This window comes from Thalassophryne amazonica, chromosome 13 (genome assembly GCF_902500255.1).
Source record: "Thalassophryne amazonica chromosome 13, fThaAma1.1, whole genome shotgun sequence".
In the NCBI taxonomy this organism is placed as follows: domain Eukaryota; kingdom Metazoa; phylum Chordata; class Actinopteri; order Batrachoidiformes; family Batrachoididae; genus Thalassophryne; species Thalassophryne amazonica.
This window is the reverse complement of record NC_047115.1, coordinates 26,565,898-26,582,475: the sequence shown is the minus strand read 5'-3', so window position 1 is coordinate 26,582,475 and position 16,578 is coordinate 26,565,898. Positions and strand designations below refer to the sequence as shown.

At 41.4% G+C, this 16,578-nt stretch overlaps 1 protein-coding gene across 1 annotated transcript in view; it reads right to left on the bottom strand.

Annotated features, from left to right (window-relative positions):
• The window catches only part of LOC117523113 (protein bicaudal C homolog 1-B-like), a 205,541-nt gene that overhangs the window by 29,276 nt on the left and 159,687 nt on the right, over positions 1-16,578 (bottom strand). Inside the window, exons 8-9 of the mRNA XM_034184536.1 lie at positions 6,540-6,791; positions 747-878 (exon numbers count right to left, since the gene is read on the bottom strand). Of these exons, the coding sequence (XP_034040427.1) occupies positions 747-878; positions 6,540-6,791 (384 nt within the window). The remainder of the gene's footprint in view (positions 1-746; positions 879-6,539; positions 6,792-16,578) is intronic.

Here is a 16,578-nt window from a genome sequence, read left to right as displayed (position 1 = left end):
ACTTCTTATGCAGTATGCAAGAGTCGAATGCAAATAAAAATGTGATATTTCACTTCAAAATTTCAGTTATTACTGTTGTTTTTGCCCAATGAGGACTGAGACACAAAGGCCACAAACAATGCACCCTAAGCTGAACATGTGAGCGAGACAGAGTGACATCATCCAAACACTCCTCGCTGCAGCATCACCTACACAAGCATACAGCTTCAGCTGCAGCCCTTGAAATTAAATTTATATCTAATCTTCTATTTTTATGCAGTGATGCAATAATTCTGCAGCAGCTTTGGTTGCAACATAGATTTTCTCATTCCTTCAAAGACTCAAAACCACGATTTAATGGCTGATCAGCACTGAGCCCCACCTATCGTCTTTTGAGGGCAACTCCGAAGTACCTATCCGAGAGAAGGCACTTATCTCACATCTCATAAAGGCCTCTATAAATTCCCTTCCAGGGGTAGTCCTTGCAGTGGAAAAAAACGGTGTTTGACTCAGCAAATGGTCCACGAGTTCCTGTGCTGGAAATGGGCTTATATATGCATACAATCTGCACAAGAATGCCTCCTCAGTTTGAGACAGGCTTTACAGGTTTTAGACAGAAAATGAATGAATTAAACAGCCATGCAAACCCAAAAAACGAATGTAAGAACCATATATAAGAAATGCTCTTATATTAGAAGCATATTAAGGTAAAAAAAAAAAATCTCTGAAAACCTTCCATGCTGTGGGTGTAAGATCTGCTGTCATACCTTGCTGGGCTGTTTTGGCTTGGGCTTGATACTGATGAAGACATCCAGCTGTTCCATTAGCGCTGTGGTACACTGTGGCTCCACCTCAATGTCCTCTTTAATGTCAAACATCAATACCAGAGGCAGGCAGCCCTGTAGAGCACACGTCAAATGAAGGACTATTAGCAAAAAAACTTAGGTCAGCTGGTGAGTAACATTTAGGACATTTCCAAGTGTACTGAAGCATATATTTTGGACACTTCAAAAGGTCATGTCATACACTTTTTCTTCAAGCTACTACTCAGACATTAAAGCTTGTGGCAAAAACACTCCTGACATACTTGAAGTGATACATCCTTAAAAGCATCCACTTACAAGTGAAGGAAGGACCAGTTTTTGTGCCGGTTACTTTAAATGAAAAGGAGGTGTTGCTTGTTTTTGCAGTCATAGAGCGCAAGGCGGGGTTCACCCAGGACAGGACGCCAGTCTGTCACAGGGCCACAAACAAACACACTGACACCCACTCGCACACATACGGACAATTTAACCCACATGCCTTTGGATGTGGGAGGAAACCGGAGCACCCGGAGGAAACCCACGCAAACACGGGGAGAACATGCAAACTCCACACAGAAAGGCCACAGGTGGGAACTGAACCCATGACCTTCTCACTGTGATGCAACAGTGCTAACCACTAAGCCACCGTGCTACACTGGCAACAGTTGTGAGGAAAAACTCAGGCATTTTTGATTGTAGGAAAAAACCTCAAGTAGACCAGACTCAGAGGGGTGACCATGGCCATACTCCCAATAACAAAACAACATCCATAACCACACCTGTTCCATCAAGTCTGGCATTTCCTAGCTCCTGACTGGCTGAGGACACCTGAATTAGTTAATAAGCAGTGGGTGGAGGAGGAAGAGTTGGAAAACATGGACAGCAGGTTCTGTCCAGACTTTCAAGTCCAGACTTAAGACGCACGTATTTTCCCTTTCGTATGGTTAGCATACCGGCACAGTTTTGTTTTACGCTTTTTACTCTTAATTAATTTTATAAGGAAACTGAGTGGGCCGCAGCCTCAACTTTACCTAAATACTGTGTCTTTTAGTGAAGCTTAGGGCTAGGGACCAGCGATCACCTTAGTATTTCTTGCTTTTTTCATGTTGTTTAATGCTGACAAATTATACTGTATTTCTTGTCTTTCTGATGCCTGGTTCTTTTTTTTCTCTCTATTTAAGGTGCAGCTCCATCCAGAGATGGGAATTGTATTTGTACTGGAAACCTTCCTGTCCTGTGCACCAACAGCATTTCCTGTATATTTGTTTTGTAAATTCTTTCTGTGAATTGTTCTGTAATTTATGTTTGTAGCATGGCCAAAGCAGAGGGTCACCCCTTTGAGTCTGGTCTGCTTGAGGTTTTTTCCTCAGAGGGAGTTTTTCCTTACCACTGCTGCTCTGGGGGTTAGTAAGGTTAGACCTTACTTGTGTGAAGCGTCTTGAGGCAACTCTGTTGTGATTTGGCGCTATATAAATGAAAATAAATTGAAATTGAACAACTGTCCATGAACATGGTTGGTGGCCCCGGTGTTGACAATGTTACTTCTCATAAGTGACCTCATGTATCAAGTTATACCATGAAACACAAAGTCTTTATCAAGATGTCTTGAGAACCAGGGGTAGTAGGTTACAGAGACAGTGGAATGAAACTGTTTCAACACCTTTTGCAATTTTTCACACTATGACCCTCTCTAAACTACATTTTGTACTAGTACTGACATCAGTTGTGATTTCCTCTTGAGGCACTCAAATTCAAATGATCCATACCATTAAATACAATATTCTGAATTGGATGGCTGTCTCACAATAAGCTTGAGAAAGTCTTTCAAGAGAATCTGTTTCGCATGATCACCACCACAAGCACCACAGACATCTATACTTTGGACTGAATGCCGGGCAGCTTTCCTATTGTGAATGGATGTAATTAGCAACAGAGTATAGACGCGGCCTGAGCCTGACAAAGACCGAGACTGAAGCTATAATCTGCAGTCCGGGTAAAAGAAGGCAAATTCCACATTATTTGGATGTAGGCAGAATTCCCATCCTGTACATTCAGTCTCATTCTGAGTTTTAGATGTACTTTCCTTCTTTTTTCTTATCCCCTCCTGTCCCATCCCTTACTTTCATCCGTTTGCGTTCTCCTCCAACTTAGTCACTCCCTCATCTTCAACTGCTTACTCCAACTAAGAGTCAGGGGGGCTGGAGCCTATCAATTCACCTAACCTGCATGTCTCTGGATGTGGGAGGAAGCTGGAGCACCCAGAGGAAATCCATGCAAACACGGGGAGAACATACAAACTCCACACAGAAAGGACACAGGTGGGAATCGATCCCATGACCTTCTTGCTGTGAGGCAACAGCACTATTCAGTAAGCCACCGTGCTGCCCTCCCCACCACTCCTCTCTCAAAAATCTATATAGAAAAAGCAAGTTCTCCAACTCTTCAGAGTGAGGGGCTCTTTCCTCTGTACCGTTTCCAGACCAAGAGAAAGTCATCTTTAGTCACTGAAACAACTTTGGCATTTGCTAAATGTCTTTGGGGCCAAAAGGGAGACCGCAGACAAAAAGAAGGCAGCTCTGGCAGAATTAGTACCGTACACTGCGGATCTCCAAACAGAAAGCCAGTCTTTTATTGCAGAGTTGTCTTATATGAACCAGCACAGCAGCAGCATTTTGCCAAACGCAATTAAAAAGCCATCACTTTTACACATAGCTGAAATGACATTTGATTGTATTTGTAAGTAATTTAGATAAGAGTAGCCTCCATGGTCACAGGCAACAAGACAAGAATTACCACAGAACATTTTGATTCAAGATTAATTTAAATGCGAAGCATGCCACTGGTCCAGGACAATAACGCTAACGTGCTGAACTCTGAGTTGCTGACAAAGGGGAAATTCCAGTTCTAGGAATTCTACATGCACCTCAAATCCACACCAATTTATAATGATCTCTATAAAAACTAGGTATATTCTAATCAAGTGAATGCAAATATACAAGTCCACATTAAGTACAGGTAGTTGGTAGCTATAAACCATACAAACTAACCTTGAAAAGTCTCAAGATTGTTATTAAATTGATAAAGCACTTCAGCAGGAGCACAGCCAAGTAAATCTTTCCCAAGGCCATTCAAACCTCTCAAACACAATCATAGTTGCCTTCTCAAATACCCACAATTTATTCACACATACCGTGATGATGTTAGTCAAACAGGGACATCCTTTACAGTTTTATAGCTTCCACATGCTATGTGGAATCTGTATATGTAAGGAATATAAAGTGATTCTAATGAGTAATTCTTAAAGCGTGGATTTGAAGCCAGAGATCAACCACAAAAAAGTTAAGCAGTTTAGATTAATTTTCTTTTTACAGATCAGGGCTTGACAGTAACGCTTGTTCGTTGACACTGGGGAGTGAATGGTGCTCTCAGACTAGTGCTCCATGCCTTGCCCAATGTGAAAAGTTCATTTTCAGCTGCCTTTAGAACAAATTCTGGTCAAAAATCAACATAATTCAGTGATGTATGTGGGGTGGTGAAGTGTGTTTCTGAATGGCCGATTTTGGAAAAACAAAACCAGATTCTCTAAATCCATGCACGTTTCCCCCTCACCTTGTCTCATATGTATGGTGTCGGAGTGAGCAGGCACACGCAGCTCAGTGCCTGCATTCAGCACAGAGGACAAATGTTCTAAAAGTACACTATTCACCTTAAATATGTAACACACCTCCATTTTAATCACACCCATCATCAGCAGTGCATTACCTGTTTCAGGGTGCAGTGCTGATGCAAAAATAAGAAGAGGCGCCGAGGTGAAAACCATCCTTCAAATATGCACCGTGTGTGTTTCTCTTAAATGGCACATGATGGAAACCTGTTACTATAGCGCTTTACACATAAACACGTAAACAAGTTTAAGAGCATAAAATAACTAATTTTGAAGACATTTGGCACATACTACAACAACAACTACTACTAATAACAATACTACTGCCAGTGAATATATTTTTAAACAACTAAAACAAATCAGTATTACGTCGAGTGTGCTAAGTGGAACAGAGAAACAATATGACAAGGTGATTCTTACTTTTCCCCTTTAATACATGGCAGAGCTCTTAACTTGTCAAGCATGCCCAATTGATTGATTTTTAATGTGCAAGTATCGAACTGGGACTCTGTAGATATATATACATGAGGTCTGTTAGAAAAGTATCCGACCTTATTATTTTAAAAAAAAAACCATATGAATTTGAATCACGTGTGATTGCGTCAGACAAGCTTGAACCCTCATGCGCATGCGTGAGTTTTTTCATGCCTGTCGGTTGCGTCCTTCGCCTGTGAGCAGGCTTGAAGTGAGGTGTGGTCCACCCCTCTCGTCTATTTTTTATTGCGAATAAATGTCTGAACGATTTGGAGCTTTGCTGCATCAATTTTTTTCCAGAAACTGTGAGAGACCTCCAGGTGGACACCGTTCGAAAAACTTGAGTGAGATGTGGTCCCGCCCTCTCGGCTGAATTCCTTTGTTTCACACGCTGCTCGAGACAGCGCGCGTTGCTTTATCAAAATTTTTTCTGGACCTGTGAGGAATATCCGAGTGGACACTATTCGAGAAATTAAGCTGGTTTTTGGTGAAAAGTTTAAGGGCTGATGAGAGATTATGGGGTGTTTCTGTTGCTGTAAGGACTTCCCACGCAGCGGGACGTCATGCAGCGCTTCCAGGCGCCGTCGTAGGCCTGTTTCGACCTGAAAACATCCTAATTTAAGGCTTAATTCACCCAGGACATCGTGAGAGAACAGAGAAGATTCAGAAGAGGCCGGCATGAGGAATTTATGCGGACATTCCACTGTTTAAGGACATTTTTTTAATGAAAGACGTACGCGCAAATTCGCCGAGTCGTTTCCGTGACGACTCGGAAAATCTGTGTGCGCCGCGACAGGAAAAACACCTCCGTGTTGAAAACCATTTGTAGAATTCAGGCGGCTTTTAATGGCTTTCAACAAGTGAGTAACTGAGAAATTGTTTAACAGCTTGGGCATGTTCCAACTTGCCCGTTAAGATTTCCAACGGAGGTGTTTTTCCTGCCGCGACCCCCCGCGGTCGGGTCCAGCCCGACATGCGACTCTGCCCGCACGTTCTTTCATTACAAAATGACCGTTAACAATGGAATGTCCGAATAAACTCCTCATGCCGACTTCTTCTGAAAGTTCTCTGTTCTCTGACGACTTACTGCGTCAACAGAGCCTGAAATGTGGAAGTTTTCAACTTGAAACGGCGAGACGCTGCCGCCTCGAAGCGCAGATCGCCGTCAGGTGCCGTGGGCCGTCCTTAAAGCGACACTACCAGACCAAAATCTCTCATCAGCCGTTAAAATTTTTACCGAAAACCAGCTGAATTTATCGAATGGTGTCCACTCAGTTGTGCCTTACAGTTTTGAAAAAATTTTGATCAAACAAAGCAGCAGTCTCTGAGCCATTCCTAAACAATGAAAAAAATCGATGAGAGGGTGGGCCACTCCTCACTCAAAGACTGCCCACAGGTGAATGACGTAACCGACAGGCGTGAAAAAACTCTCGTATGCCCACGAGGGTTCAAGCATGTCTGATGTAATCACACGTGATTCAAATCCATATGGTTTTTGAAAAAATAATAAGGTCGGATACTTTTCTAATAGACCTCGTATATATACACACACACACATATATTATATATATATATATATATATATCTCCTTACAAATCCAGTAAAGAAATCAAACATACCATGAGATACTGGCGTGCCAGGCAGACTGACTCAATAGTGCCCTGAATGTAGACTGTGGATTTCTTCTGGGGGCTGTTAGGGTCAGGGAAGTGGATTTGGGCTCCCGTCCTCTGGGTGATGTGCTTGATGTTGCTGCCATTGCGGCCCTTCATGAAGAGGTGATGTTGTGGCGCAATGTCCAGGTGAGTGGTGACCGAAATGGTACTTGCCAGGCTACCGGCCAAGTGTTCCAAAAGAAGACCTGTACCTCTCTTCAGAAACAAAGATGACAATGTAATCAACAAATATACACTGACTGGCATTGCAAAAATAACACTAACAAAATGGATACTTTGCAAATTAATTAATGACAATGCAATAACCAGAAAAATGCAGGTTGAACAGTTTTTAGAAGCTTGGAAACAATTTTATAGGTAAAACAACAAGAACAACAAAAACAAACAAAAAACCCAGTAAATATCTTGCAAGTGCTAAGACACAAACACAAAAGATAGAAGAGGGCTTTGGTTATTACAACACACTGTTGGAAGGCTTTACCAATGTCAAGAATGCATGCTGGATTTGGTAGCGGCTACACACATCAACCAAGTTCATTACACAGATTTGCTGTGGGGTTCATGTTGTGTGATCTTGAAGGCCTCTGTAGCAGCTTCATGTTCTTTTGAAGGAGATTCTGAGTCAGTTTGGTTGTGTGTGGCCTAGCACCGACATGGGCAGACACCAGTTTGCTGTTACCAGCATGTTGAGCCAACAGAGGGAGAAGAAGTGGCTGCAAGATTTCACTCATGTAATGTATTTTCAAACTTCCTTAAGACAAAAATAACCTGTGATTTGAAATGCACAAATGACACCCCAGACACCACTTCATTATTCAAAACAATCCCTCTCCATGTGCCAGAAGACTGGGATAACTGACACTAAACCTTGATTCTTCTGAAAATAAATAAAAAAATATTGTCCATTGTATGTTGATGATGTGACCTCAAGCTGGCAGTCGACTGTTACGCTGCCAGTCTGGAAATTATCTTAAATGTGGTACAAGACAATAGTGTGGTCCTGTCCACCTAGTCAATGCTCCACAGTTCTAGTAACCTGATAACAATAGTAAGATGTGAAACTGGTAAGACGTGAAACTGCATATTAAAATAACATGCATCTGCCTGTTGAGGTCTCACTGCAGTAATCCTTCTAACAGCTTTGTTTCTTTTTCTTTGTATAATTTGCAGCATGAGGGTAATGAGCAATAACATCAAAGTCATGGATTTTATAAGGGAACAACATCAGAGTTTATACATGTGAAATCAGTCCATCCATACTGCCAGTGGATGGTTAATGATTATCACAGAACCAGTATACATGGAAGGAAAAAAAAAACTCGAAGTGTTAAAGACAACCCATTGTTGTCTTCAGTACATTCCTGTAGATAGCACTTGAAAGCCATTTTAACTATAGAAAATATACAGACATTCTAATTCAACATTTGTAGAGGCAGTGTGGTGGCCATGTGTTTAATGTACTTGCTTTTAAAAAGGAAGTTCACAGAACAAGACCACCTGCACCCATTCTCCATGTAATGTGGAGCTGCATCAGGTAGGGGATCTGGCATAAACTTGTGCCAAATCCAGATGCAGATCCATATTGGATCCACTGTGGTAACTCAGAGGGGGAAAAAAAAGGAGAAGCAGAAAGAACTTTAATGGATTCAAATCAAATTGTAAATTTTGGTAAATTTAAGCAAAACCTTTACCACTTAATTAACAATCTAACACACAGAAACAGACAAAAACAAACTTGATTTAATTAACTATAACAACAACAACAATAATTATAATATTAAAATTTACCAGCTTTTTATAACAATGGCAAAAATCAAAGTGATAGTCAAAGTATGCACTTGAAGGCAGAAGTAATATTTCACTTACAACATGCATACCACAGAGAAACATTACAGAGCAAACTGTTAAAAATGGCAAGAGCTGTGTCGCCTATTTCCCAGAGAACTTTTATTTTGCAAAATCAATGGAAATAATCACATTTTCCACTGCATCTGCATCTGCTGGTCATTTGAATGGTTTCATTTCTCGCCGTCACTTCTCTGAAAGCCATCACTTAGCCTAGTCAAGCAAGTTATTTCCAGTGTGCACTGAGCATCCATATAATGAGGTGAGACATGGCGCCAAAACCACAATGGATTTGGTCTTCCAAAGGTCTCACCAGAAAACCTAACATCTTAAGACATATTCCTCTAATCCTTTTAGCCTTCATCTGGCATGCTTCCCAATCCTGACCGACGTTTAGACCTACCACAAACTCAGCAGCGATTTACATCAGTATGTGCACACACACACACGAGCTCAACACAAGATTACACATTATGACAATAAGACTTGGACTGGCGGGTGTGCGATCTGTTAGCACAGTAAGAGCTCAAATTTCAGATAAGGAAGTGTATCCCTGTATGTATACAATATATTCAGTGCATCCAGAAAGTATTCACAGCGCGCCACTTTTTCCACATTTTGTCATGTTACAGCCTTATTCCAAAATGGAGTAAATTCATTTTTTCACATTTTTTTCCCTCCTACTCACAATTTGGTGCATTTGAAAGATGCAGCCTTCAGTGCACACTGTTACTAAATCAGTGTGTACAGTTTTTGTGAGTGCTACAATGTTTGTACACATTTTAAATTAACAGACAAACTTTTAGTAAATCAGACCCACATTTTCTTTGGGTTGTGGACAAAACAAGACATTTGAAGATATTATTTTTGGCTTGAGAAAACGTTTATCACTATCTTTGATCATTTTATGGAATTTTATGGATCAAGCGACTAACTGCTTCATCTGGGAAATAATCGACAGATTGATTGTGAAAATAAACATTAGTTGCAGCCCTACCTCAGACTGTATTAGGCACACTGTTACAATGATGATACATGATATATATATCGGTGGTGGCCAAGTGGTTAATGCGCTTGGTTCCGGGTTCAAATCCCACCCCTGCCACATTTCTCCATGTAATGTGGAGTTGCGTCAGGATATATATATATATATATATATATATATATATATACACAGCAGAGGCAAGCCATATATATGGCTTGCCTCTACTGGTGGTTGGCTCTCACTGCAGTATTGTATCACTTCCTGTTCCTTTAGCAGTAATGGTACTTGTAATAAGTGTAGCTTATTCGTAGCTTTGGAGGCCAGGCTGGGCGAATTGGAGACTCGGCTCCGCACCATGGAAAATTCTACAGCTAGCCAGGCCCCTGTAGTCGGTGCGGACCAAGGTAGCTTAGCCGCCGTTAGTTCCCTTCCGGCAGATCCCGAGCAGCCGGGAAAGCAGGCCGACTGGGTGACTGTGAGGAGGAAGCATAGCCCTAAACAGAAGCCCCGTGTACACCTCCAACCCGTTCACATTTCTAACCGTTTTTCCCCACTCGGCGGGTGTGAGCACCAATAACCAGTAAAAATCTATTTAAGCATAAAAATTCAAAAAGAAAAAACCACACCACAGACTAAAACAGTAAAATGTGGTCTATTAAACATTTGGTCTCTCTCTTCTAAGTCCCTGTTAGTAAATGATATAATAATTGATCAACATATTGATTTATTCTGCCTTACAGAAACCTGGTTACAGCAGGATGAATATGTTAGTTTAAATGAGTCAACACCCCCGAGTCACACTAACTGCCAGAACGCTCGTAGCAGCGGCCGAGGCGGAGGATTAGCAGCAATCTTCCACTCCAGCTTATTAATTAATCAAAAACCCAGACAGAGCTTTAATTCATTTGAAAGCTTGACTCTTAGTCTTGTCCATCCAAATTGGAAGTCCCAAAAAACAGTTTTATTTGTTATTATCTATCGCCCACCTGGTCGTTACTGTGAGTTTCTCTGTGAATTTTCAGACCTTTTGTCTGACTTAGTGCTTAGCTCAGATAAGATAATTATAGTGGGCGATTTTAACATCCACACAGATGCTGAGAATGACAGCCTCAACACTGCATTTAATCTATTATTAGACTCAATTGGCCTTGCTCAAAATGTAAATGAGTCCACCCACCACTTTAATCATATCTTAGATCTTGTTCTGACTTATGGTATGGAAACTGAAGACTTAACAGTATTCCCTGAAAACTCCCTTCTGTCTGATCATTTCTTAATAACATTTACATTTACTCTGATGGACTACCCAGCAGTGGGGAATAAGTTTCATTACACTAGAAGTCTTTCAGAAAGCGCTGTAACTAGGTTTAAGGATATGATTCCTTCTTTATGTTCTCTAATGTCACATACCAACACAGTGCAGAGTAGCTACCTAAACTCTGTGAGTGAGATAGAGTATCTCGTCAATAGTTTTACATCCTCATTGAAGACAACTTTGGATGCTGTAGCTCCTCTGAAAAAGAGAGCCTTAAATCAGAAGTGCCTGACTCCGTGGTATAACTCACAAACTCGCAGCTTAAAGCAGATAACCCATAAGTTGGAGAGGAAATGGCGTCTCACTAATTTAGAAGATCTTCACTTAGCCTTGAAAAAGAGTCTGTTGCTCTATAAAAAAGCCCTCCGTAAAGCTAGGACATCTTACTACTCATCACTAATTGAAGAAAATAAGAACAACCCCAGGTTTCTTTTCAGCACTGTAGCCAGGCTGACAAAGAGTCAGAGCTCTACTGAGCCGAGTATTCCTTTAACTTTAACTAGTAATGACTTCATGACTTTCTTTGCTAATAAAATTTTAACTATGAGAAAAAATTACTCATAACCATCCCAAAGACGTATCGTTATCTTTGGCTGCTTTCAGTGATGCCGGTATTTGGTTAGACTCTTTCTCTCAGATTGTTCTGTCTGAGTTATTTTCATTAGTTACTTCATCCAAACCATCAACATGTCTATTAGACCCCATTCCTACCAGGCTGCTCAAGGAAGCCCTACCATTATTTAATGCTTCGATCTTAAATATGATCAATCTATCTTTATTAGTTGGCTATGTACCACAGGCTTTTAAGGTGGCAGTAATTAAACCATTACTTAAAAAGCCATCACTTGACCCAGCTATCTTAGCTAATTATAGGCCAATCTCCAACCTTCCTTTTCTCTCAAAAATTCTTGAAAGGGTAGTTGTAAAACAGCTAACTGATCATCTGCAGAGGAATGGTCTATTTGAAGAGTTTCAGTCAGGTTTTAGAATTCATCATAGTACAGAAACAGCATTAGTGAAGGTTACACATGGTCTTCTTATGGCCTCAGACAGTGGACTCATCTCTGTGCTTGTTCTGTTAGACCTCAGTGCTGCTTTTGATACTGTTGACCATAAAATTTTATTACAGAGATTAGAGCATGCCATAGGTATTAAAGGCACTGCGCTGCGGTGGTTTGAATCATATTTATCTAATAGATTACAATTTGTTCATGTAAATGGGGAATCTTCTTCACAGACTAAGGTTATTATGGAGTTCCACAAGGTTCTGTGCTAGGACCAATTTTATTCACTTTATACATGTTTCCCTTAGGCAGTATTATTAGACAGCATTGCTTAAATTTTCATTGTTACGCAGATGATACCCAGCTTTATCTATCCATGAAGCCAGAAGTGTGTATATATATAAGCCAGAAGTGTGTGTGTATATATATATATATATATATATATATACACACACAAACACAGTGAGGAAAATGAGTATTTGAACACCCTGCAATTTTGCAAGTTCTCCCACTTGGAAATCATGGAGGGATCTAAAATTTTCATCTTAGTTGCATGTCCACTGTGAGAGACATAATCTAAAGAAAAAAAAAAATCTGGAAATCACAATGTATGATTTTTTTAAATAATTTATTTGTATGTTACTGCTGCAAATAAGTATTTGAACACCTGTGAAAATCAATGTTAATATTTGGTACAGTAGCCTTTGTTTGCAATTACAGAGGTCAAACGTTTCCTGTAGTTTTTTACGAGGTTTGCACACACTGCAAAAGGGATTTTGGTCCACTCCTCCATACAGATCTTCTCCAAATCTTTCAGGTTTGGAGTTTCAGCTCCCGCCAAAGATTTTCTATTGAGTTCAGGTCTGGAGACTGGCCCGGCAACTCCAGGACCTTGAAATGCTTCTTACCGAGCCCCTCCTTAGTTGCCCTGGCTGTGTGTTTGGGGTCATGGTCATGCTGGAAGACCCAGCCATGACCCATCTTCAATGTTCTTACTGAGGGAAGGAGGTTGTTTGCCAAAATCTCGCAATACATGACTCCATTCATCCTCCCTTCAATACGGTGCAGTCATCCTGTCCCCTTTGCAGAAGAGCATGCCCAGAGTATGATATTTCCGCCCCCATGCTTCACAGTTGGGATGGTTTTCTTGGGGTTGTTCTCATCCTCTCATGGTAAGTGGAGTTGATTCTAAAATGCTCTGCTCTGGTCACATCTGACCACATGACCTTCTCCCATGCCTCCTCTGGATCAACCAGATGGTCACTGGTGAACTTCAAACGGGTCTGGACACGTGCTGGCTTGAGCAGGGGGACCTTGCTGCCCTGCAGGATTTTAAACCATAACAGCATCATGTGTTACTAATGTAATCTTTGTGACTGCGGTCCCAGCTCTCTTCAGGTCATTGACCAGGTCCTCCTGTATAGTTCTGTGCTTTCTCAGAATCATCCTGACCCCACAAAGTGAGATCTTGCATGGAATCCCAGACTGAGGGAGATTGACAGTCATCTTGTGTTTCATCCACTTTCTAATAAATAATCATAACAGTTGTTGTCCTGTAGTCCATCCCTGCCCTGTGCAGGTCTACAGTTTTGTCCCTGGTGTCCTTAGACAGCTCACTGGTCTTGGCTATGGTGGACAGGTTGGAGTGTGATTGAGTGTGTGAACAGGTGTCTTTTATACTGGTAACAAGTTCAAACAGGTGCAATTAATACAGGTAAAGAGTGCAGAATAAGAGGGCTTCTTAAAGAAAAATTAACAGGTCTGTGTGAGCCAGAATTCTTGCTGGTTGGTAGGTGTTCAAATACTTATTTGCAGCAGTAACATACAAACAAATTATAAAAAAAAAAAAAAAAAAAAAAAAAAAAAAATCATACATTGTGATTTCCAGATTTTTTTTTTTAGATTATGTCTCTCACAGTGGACATGCACCTAAGATGAAAATTTCAGACCCCTCCATGATTTCTAAGTGAGAGAACTTGAAAAATCGCAGGGTGTTCAAATACTTATTTTCCTCACTGTGTGTGTGTGTGTGTGTGTGTCTATATATCATTCCCCCCCCCCCCCCCCCACCCCCCCCACACACACACACACCATACAGGGCCCCTTCACACATAGTGTGAAGCTTGGGCAAAGTGCACACAAAGTGCCCATAAAGCAGGTATTCTGTGCAAAACGTGTAAAATCGTACCTGCCTCGAACACTTCGTACACCTGTTGCCACCACTATTTGCGCACACCAGCGGCTGAAAGACAGAGTGTGCACTGTGGGAACCCACCAAACCCGCTCACGGCAGGTGTCGGCCAAATTCCAGCTGACACGCACGAACATCTAACACCGTTCATTTGGCACTTAGAAAATGTGTGGCCATTTGCACTCTTGGCACGACAACAGACTGCAGACAATCACTGTCATGCTGGCAGTGAAATTTATCTAAGTTCCCCACAAGTGTGGCTTTGGTGTGTGCGCTAAACTGACAGGAGGTGTGTCCGCCCACTGAACCGGCAGTGGAAATTTGTCGATCTGGACATTCCCGCTGGACAACACGTATTGTGTTTGTAGAGACATGGACTAACAACTGCCCACTGTGTCTGTTTGCTGTCATCACGTGGACATAAATAAAAACATATATCGTGGTGTCAGTTCTGGTGCGCCGTCCACAAGACATGTGTCAGGCAGGACACATGCGCAGGCTGGCTGGACACGCTCCAACAGATGTGGACATGAGAAGAGTGAACTGCTTCTCATGACCATGTAGATGACCACATAGCTGACCATGGGTCCATGGATCATATTTGTATTGCCTGCTTGATAAGAAGGAAATAATATAAAATGCTGTGGTTTTTTTATGGTGTATGGTTTTATTATTATTTTTTTTAAATACGTCCATGTTGTTGTTGATTTCAGGCATTTCCCTCGCACCATTTACAGGCCAGTGACGGTAGCTCAGTGGTAAAATTTCAGGCTGGCAATATTAAAGTGCAGGCATGAATCCCGTGGGTAGTATGTTTTTTGTTTTTTTTTTAAATTCCACATAAGCGGCACGATGCGGCTCCACAGGTACCAGCTGGTTTTTATGTTTTTTGTTTTTTTTTTTAAATTCCACATAAGCGGCACGATGCGGCTCCACAGGTACCAGCTGGTTTTTATGTTTTTTGTTTTTTTTTTAAATTCCACATAAGCGGCACGATGCGGCTCCACAGGTACCAGCTGGTTTTTATGTTGTTTTTTTTTTTAAATTCCACATAAGCGGCACGATGCGGCTCCACAGGTACCAGCTGGTTTTTATGTTTGTTTGTTTTTTTTAAATTCCACATAAGCGGCACGATGCGGCTCCACAGGTACCAGCTGGTTTTTATGTTTGTTTGTTTTTTAAATTCCACATAAGCGGCACGATGCGGCTCCACAGGTACCAGCTGGTTTTTATGTTTGTTTGTTTTTTTTAAATTCCACATAAGCGGCACGATGCGGCTCCACAGGTACCAGCTGGTTTTTATGTTTGTTTGTTTTTTAAATTCCACATAAGCGGCACGATGCGGCTCCACAGGTACCAGCTGGTTTTTATGTTTGTTTGTTTTTTTTAATTCCACATAAGCGGCACGATGCGGCTCCACAGGTACCAGCTGGTTTTTATGTTTGTTTGTTTTTTTAAATTCCACATAAGCGGCACGATGCGGCTCCACAGGTACCAGCTGGTTTTTATGTTTGTTTGTTTTTTTAAATTCCACATAAGCGGCACGATGCGGCTCCACAGGTACCAGCTGGTTTTTATGTTTGTTTGTTTTTTAAATTCCACATAAGCGGCACGATGCGGCTCCACAGGTACCAGCTGGTTTTTATGTTTGTTTTTTTTTTAAATTCCACATAAGCGGCACGATGCGGCTCCACAGGTACCAGCTGGTTTTTATGTTTTTTTTTTTAAATTCCACATAAGCGGCACGATGCGGCTCCACAGGTACCAGCTGGTTTTTATGTTTTTTTTTTTAAATTCCACATAAGCGGCACGATGCGGCTCCACAGGTACCAGCTGGTTTTTATGTTTTTTTTTTAATTCCACATAAGCGGCACGATGCGGCTCCACAGGTACCAGCTGGTTTTTATGTTTTTTTTTTAAATTCCACATAAGCGGCACGATGCGGCTCCACAGGTACCAGCTGGTTTTTATGTTTTTTTTTTAAATTCCACATAAGCGGCACGATGCGGCTCCACAGGTACCAGCTGGTTTTTATGTTTTTTTTTTAAATTCCACATAAGCGGCACGATGCGGCTCCACAGGTACCAGCTGGTTTTTATGTTTTTTTTTTTTAATTCCACATAAGCGGCATGATGCGGCTCCACAGGTACCAGCTGGTTTTTATGGTTTTTTTTTAAATTCCACATAAGCGGCACGATGCGGCTCCACAGGTACCAGCTGGTTTTTATGTTTTTTTTTTTAATTCCACATAAGCGGCACGATGCGGCTCCACAGGTACCAGCTGGTTTTTATGTTTTATTTAATCCACATAAGCGGCACGATGCGGCTCCACAGGTACCAGCTGGTTTTTATGTTTTATTTAATCCACATAAGCGGCACGATGCGGCTCCACAGGTACCAGCTGGTTTTTATGTTTTATTTAATCCACATAAGCGGCACGATGCGGCTCCACAGGTACCAGCTGGTTTTTATGTTTTATTTAATCCACATAAGTGGTATGATGCAGTTCCAAAGGTACCACCTGGTTTTTATGTTTTATTTATTCCACATAAGCAGCGCGATGTGGTTCCACAGGTACCAGCTGGTTTTTATGTTTTATTTATTCCACATAAGCGGCTTGATGTGGTGCAGCTCGCACTGCG